This window comes from Lepidochelys olivacea, assembly GCF_965140295.1.
Source record: "Lepidochelys olivacea isolate rLepOli2 genome assembly, chromosome: 20".
Lineage (NCBI taxonomy): Eukaryota > Metazoa > Chordata > Testudines > Cheloniidae > Lepidochelys > Lepidochelys olivacea.
The window spans coordinates 495,192-511,224 of NC_140430.1; the positions used below are offsets into that span (position 1 = coordinate 495,192).

A 16,033-nucleotide genomic window follows, 5' to 3' on the forward strand; every position below is an offset into this window, starting at 1 on the left:
CCGCTCCGAGATTGGTACATGCCTCTGAACAACAATCCCATTAGCGCAGAGAATGGTACGCCCCCTCGGACACCTCGTCCCATACCAGGCAGAATGGTTCATTCCCCTAGATTGGTGTCCCCCACCCCAGGCAATAGTACGTTCCCCATAGGACCTCAGCTAGTTTCTGCGAACGGCCTCCGATGACCCCGGAAGGACTTCTCGGGGGTGACCCGGCAGAGGCGGTGGCGGCCGGGGAGAGGCGGAGGATCTGGAAGGGGCGGGGGCCCGGGCCCTGGCTGGCGGCAGCAGCCGGAGGCGGAGCCCGAGTGCCCTTATCGCTGGCGCTGCCGGAGCCTGCCTGGGAGCGGGGAGCCGTCGGAGCCGGGATCCCAGGCCCGCTGGCCTCGGGGGGAGGCGGGAGAAGGAGGATGCTGCTCTTCGTGGAGGTGAGGAGGGGCCCCGGAGGCGGCCCGGAGGCGGCGGGCCCGGAGGGGGCCCGGCCCGGCCCGGCCCGGCCGCGTTGCGGGGCCATGTGACTTTCCAGGCCGCGCACGCTGCTGCCGCGGCTGAGCCGGCCGGGCCCGGGGGGAGGGGTCGGGCCTGACACAGCAGATCCGGCCCGGGGGAAGGGGTTGTGGAGTCCCGGCGGGGAGGGCCCGGGAGGCCGCACGCGGGGCTCTGGGGGGTGACAGGAGCGGGGGGGTCGAGGTGAGAGCGGCGGCTTGTGAACGATGGGGGGAGGGGGCGGCTATGGGGCGGCGGGTTAAGAAAACCTCGTCCCCGGGAGGTTCTGTCAGGGGCCCGGCCCTCGGTGGCCTGCTCCAGAGAGGGAGCGCGGGGCGGGGGAGGGGGGAAGCCGTGAAAGGCACCGCATTGACCTTTCGGAAAAGTTGCTCTGGTGGCTGCTTGGTGCATGGCGCGGCGCGTGTGAAGGTTATACGGGGGGGGGGGGGGCGAGAGAAACCACCGGGAGGTTTTTTTTAATTTTAAAATCTCGTAGATCTTTTTTTCGCGTTCGTTTCTCCCACCCACCCCCTTTTTTTAATTTTTATTTAAAGCAGAGGCTGCCGTGGCATTTGTGCAATATAATCAGCTGATCCGTTGCTTTCTCTGCGTGGCTAATGCTTTGAGTAGATTCCAGAGCATATTGTTCTTTGCATTGTATAAACGTCAAACTAGCAAAGCTGCAACTTAGCAACTTGGCACTGGCTAACCGTGCCCATAAATAGAGTCTGTTTTCAATGAGGAAGAATTGTATCTTACAGGTTGTAAGGCAACTGTGGTGAGAAAGAGAATCAAATCTAGCAGGATCTTTTAATTGCTTGCATATTTTGCTGTAATGAGTTCTTATTAAACCATATCAATTTGAAACATTTATTTTTTTAATCAGATCTTCTCTCTCTCTCTCTAATGTATTCAAAGCATTTTGAAGACTAAAGGAATTGTGGAAGTGCCTTTGTAAAGTAACATATGGGAAACTTTTAATTCTCCACAAAAGAAGAAAACACTATCCCTTTTCTACTCTCTGTATAAACTATTAACTCTCTTTAAGATTAGAATCTGTACTCTTGGACTTGCACTCTTGCTAATTTTTCTGAAGATTACATAAAGTCAGCAATGTAGTTAATTGCAGCTAAGAAACTGGCTGCTTCCTTGTTTCAATGGACTTCCTGGTCTTCCTTAATTCAGCTGCTGTGGTTAGTTTTTCAGTTAAGTAAACTGAATTGAAAAAAATGGAAGCAGTGCATTTTTTGGTAAACTCAAAGACTATATATTTTCATCAACTAAACCTAGTATATACAAGTGTATAGTGCTTCTGTACTTTGAACCTAAATACACATGGCACATTAAGGAACACTTATTTTGAATCTGAAAACTTACAGCTATGTTTGTTTGTTTTTTTTAGTTGTTTTTATTGTGGTTTGTAGCCTTGATGGACAAGGTAGACTGCTTCGTTATTGCACCAGCAAATAAATTAGACCAACACTTTTAGGTAAAGTGTTTCTTCACCCTTGGCTGTGTTGGAAGTCCTTTGATTGTTTATTTGGATGTGCTACCTGTTAGATCCAAATGATCTCTCATCTACTATTACTGAAAGAATAGGAACTCCTTGCCAGAGGATGTTGTGAAGGCCAGTACTATAACGGGGTTCAAAAGGGAGCTAAATAGATTCATGGAAGATAGGTCCATCAATGGCTATTAGCCAGGATGGGCAGGGATGGTGTCCCTAGCCTCTGTTTGTCAGAAGCTGGGATTGTGTGACAGGGCATGGATTACTTGATGATAACCTGTCTGTTCATTCCGTTTGCAGCACCTGCCATTGGCCACTGTCAGAGGACAGGATACTGGGCTTGATGGACCTTTGGTATGACCCAGTATGGCCATTCTTATGTTCAATATGTTTAAAAAACACTTTCCGCATCACTTTAGTGAAACTTAATTCCGTTGTTTAGATTTCATAGTCTGTAGTGCACTTTTTGTTTAAATGTTTCAAATTGATTTGACTTAATTTACTGTGAGGCAAATCAACATAATTGTCAATCACTTTATAAACACCTAAAAGACAATATGGTGATAAGTAACAGTTAAGAACAAATCATGTCAAACCAACCTAATATCCTTACTTGACAGAGTAACAGGCCTTGTGAATGGGGGGAACCAGTAGATGTGCTATATCTTGACTTCAGTAAGGCTTTTGATACTATCTCACATGACAGTTTCATAAACAAACTAGAGAAATGTAGCCTAGATCAATGCTGCTCAGAATGGTGGTCCGTGGACCAGTGCTGGTCCGCGAGTCATCGGCTGCCAGTCTGTGTGCACATTGGGGGGGAAAAATTGTCAGTCCCGCACATCAGATAGCTTGAGAAGCACTGGCCTAGATGAACCTGCTATCTGTTGGGTGTGGAATTGGTTTGAAAACTGTACTCGGTAGTTATCAGAGGTTCACAGCCAAGATGAAAGGGCATATTGAGTGGGTTCCCATAGGGATCTGTCTTGGGTCTGGTTCTATTCAATATCTTCATAAATGGTTTGGTAATGGAGATAATACACTTCTAAAGTTTGCTGGTGACACCATACTGGTAGGGGTTACAAGCTCTTTAGAGGACAGGATTAGAATTCAAAATGATCTTGACAAACTGGAAAAGTGGTGTGACATAAATAGAATTAAATTCAAAGTACTGCACTTGGAAAGGAATAATCAATTGCACAAATACAAAATGGGAAATGATTCTAGGAAGGAATACTGCAAAAAAGGATCTGGAGGTTATAGTAGATCAGACTGATTCATATTAAATGTAATACTGTTGGGGGGAGGAGAGAATCAAATATTATTCTGGAATATATTAGCAAGAGTGTTATAAGCAAGACACCAGAAGTCAGTCATCCACTCTATTCAGCACTGATAAGTCTGATGAGCACCACGTTTCAGGAAAGATTTGGACAAATTTGAGAAAGTCCAGAGGATAGCAACAAAAATGGTTAAAGATCTTGAAAACATGACCTATGAGGAAAGTTTGGAAAAAAAATGGGCTTAAGGCTGGGGAAAAGAAGATTGAGGGGGGACATAACAGTCTTCAGGTACATAAAAGGTTGTTATAAAGGGGAGGGTGATAAACTGTTCTCCTTAACCACTGAAGATAGGACAAGAAGTAATGGGCTTAAATTGTGGCAAGGGAGATTTATTTTAGATCTTAGGAAATGCTTCCTAACTGTAAGGGTAGTTAAGCACTGGACCAAATTTGGAATCTCCATCATTGGAGGGTTTTGAGAGCAGATTAGACAAACACCTTTCAGGGATGGTCTGATAATAATTAGTCCTGTCTCAGTGCAGGGGACTGGACTAGATCTGTCAAGGTCCCTTGCAGTCCTACTGGTCTGTGATTTCTATGTTCATGTTAATTATAGAACTGAACATACTAGGGTTGGGAATAATTGACCTGAGGTTAATTAACAGGTCATGTACTTTTAATGTATAATATGGTAGTTTTGTTAATATTTCAGATGAGTAGTTAAATTTGTACTGTGGTTAAGAATGTTTAAAGAAAAGGACTGGGGGACCCCCTAGCTTTCTTGAAGAAAGCCATTTAAGTTTTGGAATGAATATTGTTTGAATCACTTTGGAAAAATGATCTTACCACAGAGCCATAGTGCTTGGATTTAGTTTCACACCCCCATTTTTTGCTTATTTTGCAGAGTTGGTTTTTAAATCCACAGGCTGATAATTAAAACTGTTTAAAGTTGTGAACAGCTGTCTACACCTGTAGCTGACGACAAGGTAAAAAAGTGAAATTTATAGGTGAGGAGCTAGTTATTTCTGAGCAGCAAATGCTTTGAGGTGGATCCTAGAATTAAAATAATTTGACAGAAATGAGGCACCATAGTAGGAATAGGTCTTAGACTTCAAATTAGCTTGATCAAGTAGGAATCTGTGTAGCCAAGGAGTGGCTGTCTGAAGATTCAGCAAGTCTTATGGTATAACTTGGTTAATATTAGTTTGATCTACTCCTTTCCCTTCTGCTGATAGGCTATATGTTATCCATGATTAACTTCTGTCGTTATCTTCATATGACTGGTCAAATTCTACTGCCACACTGGAGTTCAAGGCAGTTATTCCAGTTTGGGACTGGTGTACCTCAGCAGTATTTGGCCCAGCGGCTTTATACCACTCTATCATACGCAGTTTAATTGTCACACACCATCTATACAAAACAAGGTTGTATTTGAGATCAAGATGCTCATGGGGAAGGTTAGCTAGTAACTGGAAATTGTTTTTTGTTAAAATACAACTGAAATTCATCATTCATGCACAGAATGCTAATTGGTAATAGGAGTACTGTTACACTTTTAAAAAATGCTACCTTGATATGGTATGTAACTTGAAAAATTATTGGTGCTAAATATATTACCTTTCCAACTTGGTGTGGGGTTAGAGCTGTTGATAGAATGGACTGTGGGCATGTAATAGTATGTCCTCTCTGCAGAAGTACGTCCCGTGTCTCTTCGTTACAGAGCCTGTATTTGTGTGGATCATGCAGGGCCAGGCATATTGTTCGCATTAAATAAACAATGTTAGTACACTGGAAGAATGCTTTGAGTTTCTCACAGTACAATCACAACTGTGATTTGATATTTCTCATCTGAATTTCAGCAGCTTTACTTCAGAATTATAGACTGTAATTAACATTGAGGTAGTTACCACATTACTCCCTTACTGGGAAATATTAAAATTGTGTATTCTTAGTGGTTTAAACTGTTGGGGAAACGTAATAAGGCTGTCTCTCCTAGTTGATGCCTCATTGGCGTTTCATAGCGGTAGAGCCATGGCAGCATGAAGGGAATATGCCTGAGTAGCACCATTCAGTGTGTAAGGGCTTCCTCCTTCCCTTTTTGTGTCAATAAGACAAAACTCATGCAGGCTTATATGAGGGTTGTGACACAAGCAGTTAAAAATGCTCATACTCCAAGCAAAGTATAATCAATCCGTAGCTCTGCTCATTGGCCTAAAAACTGCAGCATACATGGTGTGCATTATCCTGCATGCCCCTCTCATGGAAAACCTTGTCGTCATAAAGATAAGTTAATAAAAATGGAATCTGTTTTTTTTCTAGCATCTCTTAAAAGAGCTTTACAAAATAACAAATGAGCCAAAGTTTGGTAGTGGGTAGCCATCTTGACTAATGGAGAAGCCATTGTGTTCAGTCAAATCAGCTTCCACACAACTATTAATATTATGCTTTGTTTTCTGAGAGTTTCCTGGGATGTTCAGGGTACTTAGTTGACAGCAAGATGGCAGCTAACAGTGAGCAGAAAGGAGCTCTGTTTGGGTATATCAGCCATGGTTTATCTGCTTCAATGCTGCCTTACTCTCTTTTATTTCCAAATCTTAAAAGACGTGTGTGCTAGATTACTCAGAAAAAGGCAACGCTCTTCCAGAAAGTAACTTGATTTGCCGGCATCTTCTCTCTTCCCCACCCCCCACAATAAATGTTTCACATTATTCTGCTGGGGAGACCTGGGTTTTATTCCCAGCTCTGCCATAGATTTATCATGTGACCTTTGTGAAGTCACTCGGTTTTTTCTCTGCCTCAGTTTTCCCAGCTGTAAAATGATTTGACCTTCTCAGATTAAAAGGTCTGCTATAGAAGTACAAAATATTTGTTCCTAAAGGGGAGCCCCAATCTTGCGCTCAGTCTGTTGCCAAGGAAAACACTGATGTCACAAATTCAGCATTATGACTTCACTGCAGGATAAAGTAGGATGAGCAAATATCTGTTAAATAAATTTTTCTTGAAGAGGATACCTAGCAGTAGAAATTATTAAACACATAGGAAAATGACCAGAGGTTTAAGTAAAACTAGTTAGACTTAATTGTGAAAGCCAATATTTAGAGAATTTATTGAAATCCAAAAGAAATACAGTGCTTACATTCCAGGATACCATAAGTGAAGTCTGTCAACTCTTCTAATCTCTCCTAAGGAGAGTTTACTAGTTTTAACTCTGAAAAGGACCACAGACTGAAACACAAAGCTTGAGTGCTCATGTTTAGATTTTGTGAGACTAACTGCAAAACCATTCCATAAGATAAGGTTTTTATATCAAGCTGAAATGCTAATCGAATATGCTGGTATCTGATCCCCTCTGAATTTCTCACGTCCAAAGCTGAAAAAGTCTACTCCTTGGAGAGTTAGAGCAGACAAACGGTTAGTGAGCAGGCGAAACTGGATGCAAAGCTTCTTAGTGTTGTTAGAGGCATCCCCTGTAACTGACCCTGGCCATATGCAAGGAGTTCCAATACTGATATTTCTCTACATCAGTCTAAGGAAAAGGCAGATGTCATACCTAACATTCAAAGTATCCCTAACTGTTAACAATCTGTCTCCAGATCAGAGGGAATTCTTGGAATGACCTATTGGCTGCTATCCAGAGCATGCCTGCTGGGAATTCTCTGGCTCTGGATAGCTTCCTGGTAGACTCCATGTTCTGTTGAGCAGAGCTTTCAAGCAGGCCAGCTCTGTCATTTTGTAAATATTAGTTTTACTGATTGTCTCTCTGTGGTTTTGTAACTGCTTTGTGAAAATACTTCAGTGGACTGAAACAAAAAGGCTTCATGTGGTAACTGAGCCCTGTAGTGTTTAAAAAAATTACTATTTGTCTATCAAGCTCTGTTGAATAAGCAAGAGACCATACTGTAAACTCTCTATACTAAAAAGGCATTTGATGGGGTGAAATGAGTACTTACATTCCACACTCGGGCTTCAGAAAAATTGCGTACGCTAGGAGCTTGATCGTGACCCTTCAAAGTCAACGTTAGTCTTGAGACTGAGTTCAGTGGACATAGGATTGGGTCAGAGTACAAGATAGTACCACAATTAGTTGTCTTTTGGATATGGATAGATCTATTTGCAGACCTCGTTTATTAGCACAGCCTGTCTCCTGGTAGGAAGCCCCATATAAAAGAAGGCAAGATCTGATTCCTTCATCATTTTACTACCTATCATTTGCTCTAAGTCCTTTTGGTACTTAGTTGGAAATGGACATTCAGGTAGCATCCCAGTTTAAAAAGTAAACTTGTCTGCTGCTTTGTTCCTCCACAGCATTACCATCTGAAGTCTTGCATCATGGCAGTGAGATGAATGAGGCCCTCTTTTAGTAAGACCTCATCCTTGGAAATTAGGGAGATAGCTTGAGTATAATATCTGATGATCCAATTACCTGCCTAAAAAAAGTGTCCTCTAGATTAAATTTTGGCATATTTGAGGATTATAGAATAATCTCAGACATGCTCACTATTCTGGCAAATAGTTTCTTTCCACTTCTGAAATGACCAAAGAGCATGTATTTGGTAGCATGCATGACCAAAAATCACTGATCCAAATCAACATAACTGAGAGATTAGATACTTGCAGTCCTGGCTCTGTGAAGGTCAGAGTATCTATGTGTCCTGAGCAGCGTGGGTATACTCGAAAGAGAACAGTTTCAAGGCTAGTGGTATTCTTATACAAGTCCATCTAACTGTATGGGGGAGAAATCATTCCCCATGCTGGCAGCTTGTTCTTTTTTTTTGGTGCCTGGACTCTGGATGCTACAGTAAGCATCAACTTTTAGAGCCTTTGTCTGACCTGGAAATGCTCCTTACAATTTGCAAGCTTCTAAAAACATTCCTTGCAAAGTGATCTATCTGACTGACTTCAAGCACGGCTGTTCAGCATGTTGACTTGTAGAAGCTTCATCCTCTTTACAATCAGCAGCATTCACGTGGCTGGTTATTGAAAGATGAGACGTGTGTGTGTGTGTGAAAATGCTTGGATGTTAAGGTAACAGCACACCTGTCAAGTAAGTAAACATTATGCCTGTCCTACCTGGGGATTCACTGAGATGTACAGATGATGACCTAAATGTGTCAAATATTCTATTTGGCTCTTTCTGTGAGGTCCTCAGAGTCTTATCTCCTACTAGGGGAACAGTTCAGCCCAGTTTCTCTCTCAAGATGCTCAGCACTTAAGTAGCTATTCTAACTTTGGGTGGTGGTGGGGGGGGGTTGTCTCGCAGTATCAAAATTTAACTCATAGGAGTTGTGGCAGGCTGTGGCTGAGCAGAAAACTTTTCCAGGTGCCACAATAAATTTCTCCATTTGTTTCCTACTTTGAGTGGGGGAGATCTGCTAACTGTGATTAAGGTGCAGAAATGATTGCAGGAAACAACTTTATTCTTGCCTAGCTGACAGGTGGTGCTTTGTTAGGGCTGAGTTACATGGCTGAGCACTTCTCTCACTCCACACATACCACAGGTTCCCTGTCTCCAGAGCACAGTGCAGTATAATGGGCTGTCTTCCAACCCTTTCAAGGAAGAGGATGGAATGGGAAGATTTCCCCCTTCTTTTGCCAAGGGGGTGGAGGATTATGGATGAGTCAGACATTTTGTGTAAAACTGTGACTTGTCAATCTCATGCATCTGGCCCCTACCCTCTGCTTGCAAAAAATCCCCATGCTAATGCCATTGCCCTAGTCACTGCATGACTAAACATTACTGATAAAATGGAGGTAAAAAGGGGAGAAGAGGGACATCACATCCATTATGGAGTGGGAAGCAAGATCCTTTAAACTGTCAAGGGATTTAATTTTCCCTTTAGTCTGACATTTGTCTAAGAACTTATTATCTTTTGGAAGGTGAAAGTCTGTATTCTGCCTCTTTGGTCATTGAGACGCTTCTGAGCTGTGAAACTGTCTTAAAGAAAGTACTATACTAAGCTGTAATAACTTCCCTAACTACTTTCTAATCCTTTTTTGAATTATTTTTGCAAATAATTTACTTTTGTCTCTTCAGCAGGTAACATCAAAAGGTACTGGCTTAAATCCAAATGCAAAAGTCTGGCAAGAAGATCCACAGGGAAGCACTGAAGCTGCACCAGTGACCAATGGCACTGAGCATTTGTGGCAAGAAACAGCTGCTTCACCAGGAACTCATAGTGAGGGTGAGACGTCTAAACGCAAATGATGACTTAATCCCTTGTTAAGTTCAGATTGTGTGTATTCTGTATAAACCTAAACCCAGCAGTAAGAAGCAACCAATGTTCTTGTCCTTGAAAGAACAGCTCTAGAGGCTGATGTAGGAACCAATATAAGTTGAATATGACAAGTTTTCTGAAGCAGTTTACTGGTGGTTAACTGCATCAGTAAACAGTAGGGACTGCAGAAAGGTCTGATCTGAATGAACTTTAGTTTAAGACTCTGAGTTGATACCTAAAGCTGTACTGAGGAAGAACAGGCAGGATATAAAAAGTAATCGAATAAGGGAACAGTGTATTATGGCCCCCTATAACACTTAAGAGGCCCGATGATGACCAAGTATCGCGCTACGAGGGAAACAAGCTGCTAAATGTGCAGAAATGGATTCTATACTCTGTCTCCCTTTTTTCTCCCTTCTTTATGACTTTTTCCTTTCTCACTTTGTCTCTGTTGCTTTCTCTCACCATTGCTGCACTTTAGTATATACTTGACCCTGTGAACAGAAAGATTATGAGATCTGAGGGCCGCACACAATCCAGATACATTATTGAGCTATTCCAAAGTTACACTTCTACTGGAATGTATGCTGCAGAGCAATTAAAAGGCAGTTGCTTGCTTAAAGCTTAGACTGTACTTGTGTAAATCTTTACTAACTTTGTTAAATCTACTTGTCCATAAGGGTTTTTTTTAAAACTTTTTATTTATTTACTTAGTTTTAAGTTCAGGTGGTAAAACACTTCTGGGTAAGTCTTTGTGTCCATATACAAATGAAGGGTTGGTCTACTCTGGGAACTTACATTGTCATAGTTTATATCTCTCAGGGGTGTGAAAAATCCACACCCCTGAGAGATGCAGATATGCCGACCTAACCTCCTAGACCAGAGGTGGGCAAACTGCAGCCCGCAGAGGCTAGCCCCTCCCCTACTGTTCCCCCTCCCCCGCAGCTTCTGCTCACTGCACCGCTGGCGCAGTGCTCTAGGCGGGGGGGCTACGCACTCCTGGGGCAGTGCAGCTGCAGAGCCTGGCCTGACCCGGTCTCTGTGCTGCACGGCACGGCTGCCTGTCCTGGGGGGTCGTGTTGCATAGAGGGCAGGGGAGTTTGGGGGGTGATCAGGGGGCGGGGCGGTCAGAGGATGGTGGGGTTGGATGGGAGCAGGGTCCTGGGGAGGCAGTCAGGAAGGAGAGGGAAGGTTGGATGGGGCAGGGGTCCCAGGGGAGCACAGCCTCCCCTAGCTGTCCCTCCATACAATTTCAGAAACCTGATGCGGCCCTCAGGCCAAAAAGTTTGCCTGCCCCATCCTAGGCAGTGCTAGGTTGATGGAAGAATTCTTCTGTCAGCCTACCTACCACTTCTTGAGGAGGTGGATTACCTACGCCAACAGGAGAACCTCTCCCATGGTGTAGGTAGTGTCTACAGTGAAGCGCTACAGCGGCACAGCTGCAGTGATGTAAGTGTAGACACACACTAGCAAATGCCTTTAAAAAACTTAGGATGAGTGAAGGAGTCGTCTGGTGAAAGAGGAATCTTACTCCTCTACAAATCAGTAGATCTTCCAGCCTGGGTCCTTTACAGAGCAAAAAATTCCATTCATGGCAATCAGTCGTTTTGCCTTGATGAATTGTACTGTACTCTTGAGTGCTGCTACTGCATGTAAATTGGGTGTGATACAATCCTATAAACTGAACACCAGCTCTTTGGTGCTGAGAAAAGAAGAACCATGATTTACTTCATATTTTTTCTGTTCTGATGCTACTTAATTAGCAGGTATCTATGCCACGATTTTATCTTTAAACAGCTTTGAATATTGGCTTGTTCCTGTGATGTAAATGTCTTGTGTAAACTCACACAATCATCCTGCGTAAGCTATACTGGCATAATTATCGCTGTGCAACACGTATACTGTGAAAGTGGTTATAATGATGAAAGCACATTTAAACTGGTGTAACTGCACTCAGATTAGGAGTTTTAATGGTATAATTCTTTTTAAAAAAAAGACAACTATATTGGTTCAAGATATGCCCTATAGACCAGGGTTGTGATGGGGAATAAGATGGAAGAGCTCTAAGAAAACAATGCTCATGTTCAGCTTTTCAGAAATTAAAATATATTCCCGTCAAATATCTGGCAAAAGGAGAATAGGAAGGTTATGAATCAGTATCCATATCAGCTGCTGTGTATCGGTACCTTGTGGGAATGCCAAGCTTAAAGACATCTGCCCACCCGTGAGAGCCATCCCTGGGAAGGAGCGGCTTTGCTTTTGGTGTATCAGCAAGGTCTAGCTTTGCTCTGGCATCATGGAGTCTCTTGGCAGCTGCAAGAGAAGAGTAAACACCACCTCTCCTTAGTCTAAAATTGTCCATTTGCTGGCAGTTATTTGAAGTTCTCAGTCTGAGTGTAGCTAAGTATCAAGTCCTGCAGAGGAACTCTACCAACCCCTATGGGATGGATGGGCAAAGGTCTCAAGCCAGGACTTCCAGGTAAGTGGTAATAACTGGTGAGATCACTTCTCTTGCCAAAGGAGGCACACAGTAACGGTTTCCAACACTGCATTTCCCCAACGTTGCTTTGACAGAGTCCTGGAGATCAGAATACACTTTGGGTATATGCTCAAGGCCCTGTACTTCTGTTGTCTCTCCTGATTCCCTGTGCCCCACTCTCTGCTATCATTTCTGGCAGAGCCATTCAGACAGATTCTTCAGATGGCCACAGCACAGCAGTCTTTCTGGTGCAGATGAATTCTGTAGGAGAAGGTAATGTAGGATAGATTAACGCTGCATTTGATTTCATGCCCTACTGTGAGTAGGGGAAGAATACATGCAATTCTCTAGTCCTTCTAGCACTACCTGCTCCTTATCCCTGCTTTAGGTGTCTCTGCAAATGTGAGTGGCCCCATCCACTTCCCCAAATCCCAGGTCCAAAAAAGCTAAAATTCAAGTGAAAATTGGTTAAAAACCCATATGCTTTTCCCACCCAGAAATCATGGGGGCAGATTGGTAAATAACAATAATAAAAGGCCTCTGAGGTTAATTGTAGCAACAGTTTAAAAAAAAAAAAATCTGATAAGGGTTTTTTTAAAAAGATGCTCCAAAAACAGGTGCATTCATTCTTTAGCTCAGTGCAAGAACCATGTCTTTAATTTTTGTAACTGTACAGTGAAAAGGCTTATATATAAACATTCAATATCACAGGAAAACTAGCGTATTTTTATTTTCCAGTGGAAGCGAAGTGTAGTTGGCTATGTAAATTTATGCCAATCATAAGCAAATATTTGCTTGGCAATAATAATCCCAAGGTTAACTCAGATTTGCTGTTCTGTAGCATTAGAGTTCTAGGCAGTTGAAACAATTAGGAAGTAGAAGGTTGCTATCTTGCTACATCAAGGAACTTAATCTAATGAGCTCATCCTGTGAGATGCTTAGCACCTCCAACTCCCACATATGTCACTGAGAGTTGAATTCTGCCTATAGCAGAATTGGCCAGTGAACTTGCAGTTAAAGTTGCAGGATCCATAGCTCACAGAAGCCAATGGACTTTGGATCAGGTCACTATTTCACATAGTTCAGGAGTATCTAACTTTACATTCATTAGCTGGCATACTGTGTGAATTTGTTTGAAGCCTATTTTGTCTTACCTTGGATAAAAGATCACCCCTTTGTTATATGGAATGTCAGACTTGCTTGACACTAGAATCTACCTCATCTGTCCAAATCTAGACAGCATTAAAGATTATCAAATTGATATTTAAATTATAGGTTGGTAAAGGATACAGACCGTGATCTTCAAATAATTGAGACTGGCTAAATTCCTGAAAAACGGTTTGTATAAGCTCAAAAGCTTGTCTCTCTCACCAATAGAAGTTGGTCCAATGAAAGATTACTACAGCCACCTTTTTCTTAAAATAATAATAATAATCTTGGTGTTTTCATGTTTATCTTTCGAATGGCTAAAAATATTTCATACTCCTGTATGCTGCTTAAAAAAGCTAAAGCATATTTTTCCAAATGTTCCCTTTACTTGTCTTCATGCTGTTTCTTCTGTACTTAGGAGAATTTCACCAATAATGTCCTTTACCTCTAACGTGACTTTGAATTGGTTAATGAAAGTTACGGTAGACCTGGAAAAGACCTATTTGATCAGAGTCAGTCCTTCTGCAAGTAAACTTTCCCCCATTCCACCCCAACCACATCAGATACTAAACTGAAACTACACTCCATTCTATCCCAAATAGCTTGTGGAAAAGACTAATAAATTCTCTAATATCCACATCCTTCCAGTGTGTTTTATAATCACATTAAGCTGACAGTCCTGAGTATTTATTATATATAAGGATCAGATAATACATGCAGCTTTTTCTGTGGTGTAAGTGCTGCATGTTTAGGGACTCAACTTGATGCTTATTTGAAGAAAAATATTTGTTTCAGATGCTACAGTAGTTCTGGGATCCCTGCCTTGGTTTGATTTTACTATTTTCCTGTTTTCAGAAAATGTTGTTGAGACCAGTACAAACAAGGGAAACAAAGAGAAACTGCCTAAACACAGTGCTATTAAATACAAAGAAACAAACTAAAAAATGAGTCTTTCAGTTACAGCATTCTTTGGTGTTCTTTGTAACAATGGCAGATAATACATTTTTCAGATAGAAAATATTCTTAAGCTGATGTGTCCTTTCTATTGACTGGGCATATTCTCTTGCCAGGTAATGTAGAGAATGTGGAGGATAGCTGTAAGCAGTATGAAGTGATGTATTCACCATCCTGTGAAGCTACAAGAAATGGCGCTGGTGTTGAGGAAGCAGCTGCTAATGGAATGGCTCTGGCAACTGAGGATCTTGGATACCAAATTTATGATATTTCTGGTGAGTGTTCAAGCTATAGTAGCATCTTATGTTCTATGTTGTCTTCAACTCCTGTAGTCTTAAGGGATTTCTTACTGTTAATGTTCACACACCCAAAATGTGATCTGCCTTTTTTTCCCTAGACTTATTAAAGTCCCCAGCTTAATGCAATTGCTTGTGATGTAAATGCACAAATGCTGTCTTCTCTTCACCAGTTATCACTTATAGCATAAATAGCTGAGGCACTTAAAGCAGAAGATTGCTTCTCTGTAGAGCTTACAAGTGGAATAATTAACATGAACAGCCCTGGGATAACAATCTAATACATAATATACAAGAGAAACAAAGTTATGTAAGCAAAGATTAATAGAGCCTCTTAAGCTCAAAATACAGGTCTCCTACTGCCCCTGCAGCGTTAGAAGATTACTTTAACTAACAGCTTTGCCAAAGACATTGCTAGGGAGTAGTATTGGAGGGCAAAAGAGCGTGTGATATAGTTGGGACAGGAACGTGAAGAACCCTTCACAGCGGGACTTCAGCGTGGAGCTGCAGGGAGGAAAGAAGGGAAGCAACAGGTATCTGAGGTCCAGAAGACGGTGTTCATTCACTCATCAAATAGCAGTGTTAAGGAATTTTTCTATGATATTATCCTTTGAACAGTGTGTTGCTTTTAATAAACTTAGCCTTTGCAGTAAATAGGACTTTGTAAGATTTCTCAATCTTCTTCATCTAGCATCTAACCTCTTTCTGCAGGATAAGAGTGTTTGTTTATATGTGCTCCCCCTGCAATGAACAGAACATGTCAAAGATCTTGCTTTCCTTTTGCTTACAATACCCTCTTAAGACAACTTCTCATGTAAAGATGTTTTTTTTGCATGCACAGAAACTTTTTTCCTGCCATAATCTAACCCAGAGGAGTTGGTTTCAGTGGTGGGTGGAGTGTAATGTGTGTATACGCTAATTCGTGCACCCTTTTTGGTATGATAAGACTTCTGTGAATGCAAGGAAGCATTTCTGTTGGGAAGCAGAAATAAACATGGCTTTACTTGTTTCCTTGGATTTGCATTTTTGATGCTGAGAGGAATGTGCGCAGCTCTGAGAACAGTGTTAATTACGTGCTGCAGTGTAACAGGTGAGGGATAGCTCAGTGGTTTGAGCATTGGCCTGCTAAACCTAGGGTTGTGAGCTCAATCCTTGAGGCAGCCATTTAGGGATCTGGGGCAAAAATTGGGGTTTGGCCCTACTTTGAGCAGGGGTTTGGACTAGATGACCTCCCGAGGTCCCTTCCAACCCTGATATTCTATGTTCGTCTCTCAAAAGGGAGGCTTTCTCTAACTTTGGTGACCTACAGGGATTGGGGCAGGGACTTCTGGACCACATTCTGAATGAATTCTAGTGTTCTGGTCACCAAGACAGCGAAGTTAGTGTATGTCTCCCCAGTAACCTGCTGCAGGGAGGTTCATGTGTGTGGTTGCATTTATTACATGCAACAGTCTATAACAAGGGGGAAAAGTTTACTAAAATCATATACAAATAGTCCCACTTTCATCCTGCATTTTCACTAATTAGCTTTAAGATTGTCAGTTGCTGCTATGGTGGGAAAAGGTCTTGTGTGTGTGAAACTTAGTTTAGGTTTTTCTAGTGAAATCCAGCCTGTTCATATCCCTTTGATGCTGATGTAAAAATGAGTGTGGAGATTAGTCTGGT

The 16,033-nt window shown here is 42.1% G+C and overlaps 1 protein-coding gene across 2 annotated transcripts in view; it reads left to right on the forward strand.

The window, feature by feature from the left end:
* Positions 1-23: 23 nt before the first annotated feature.
* LARP4 (La ribonucleoprotein 4) overlaps positions 24-16,033 on the forward strand; it is a 41,758-nt gene continuing 25,748 nt past the window's right edge. Inside the window, exons 1-3 of one of the 2 annotated variants that reach the window (XM_084610250.1) lie at positions 24-428; positions 9,310-9,457; positions 14,189-14,347. In XM_084610250.1, coding sequence (XP_084466376.1) covers positions 183-428; positions 9,310-9,457; positions 14,189-14,347 — 553 coding nt within the window. In that variant the 5' untranslated portion in view covers positions 24-182. The remainder of the gene's footprint in view (positions 429-9,309; positions 9,458-14,188; positions 14,348-16,033) is intronic. The other variant, XM_084610251.1, reaches the window with a different exon arrangement.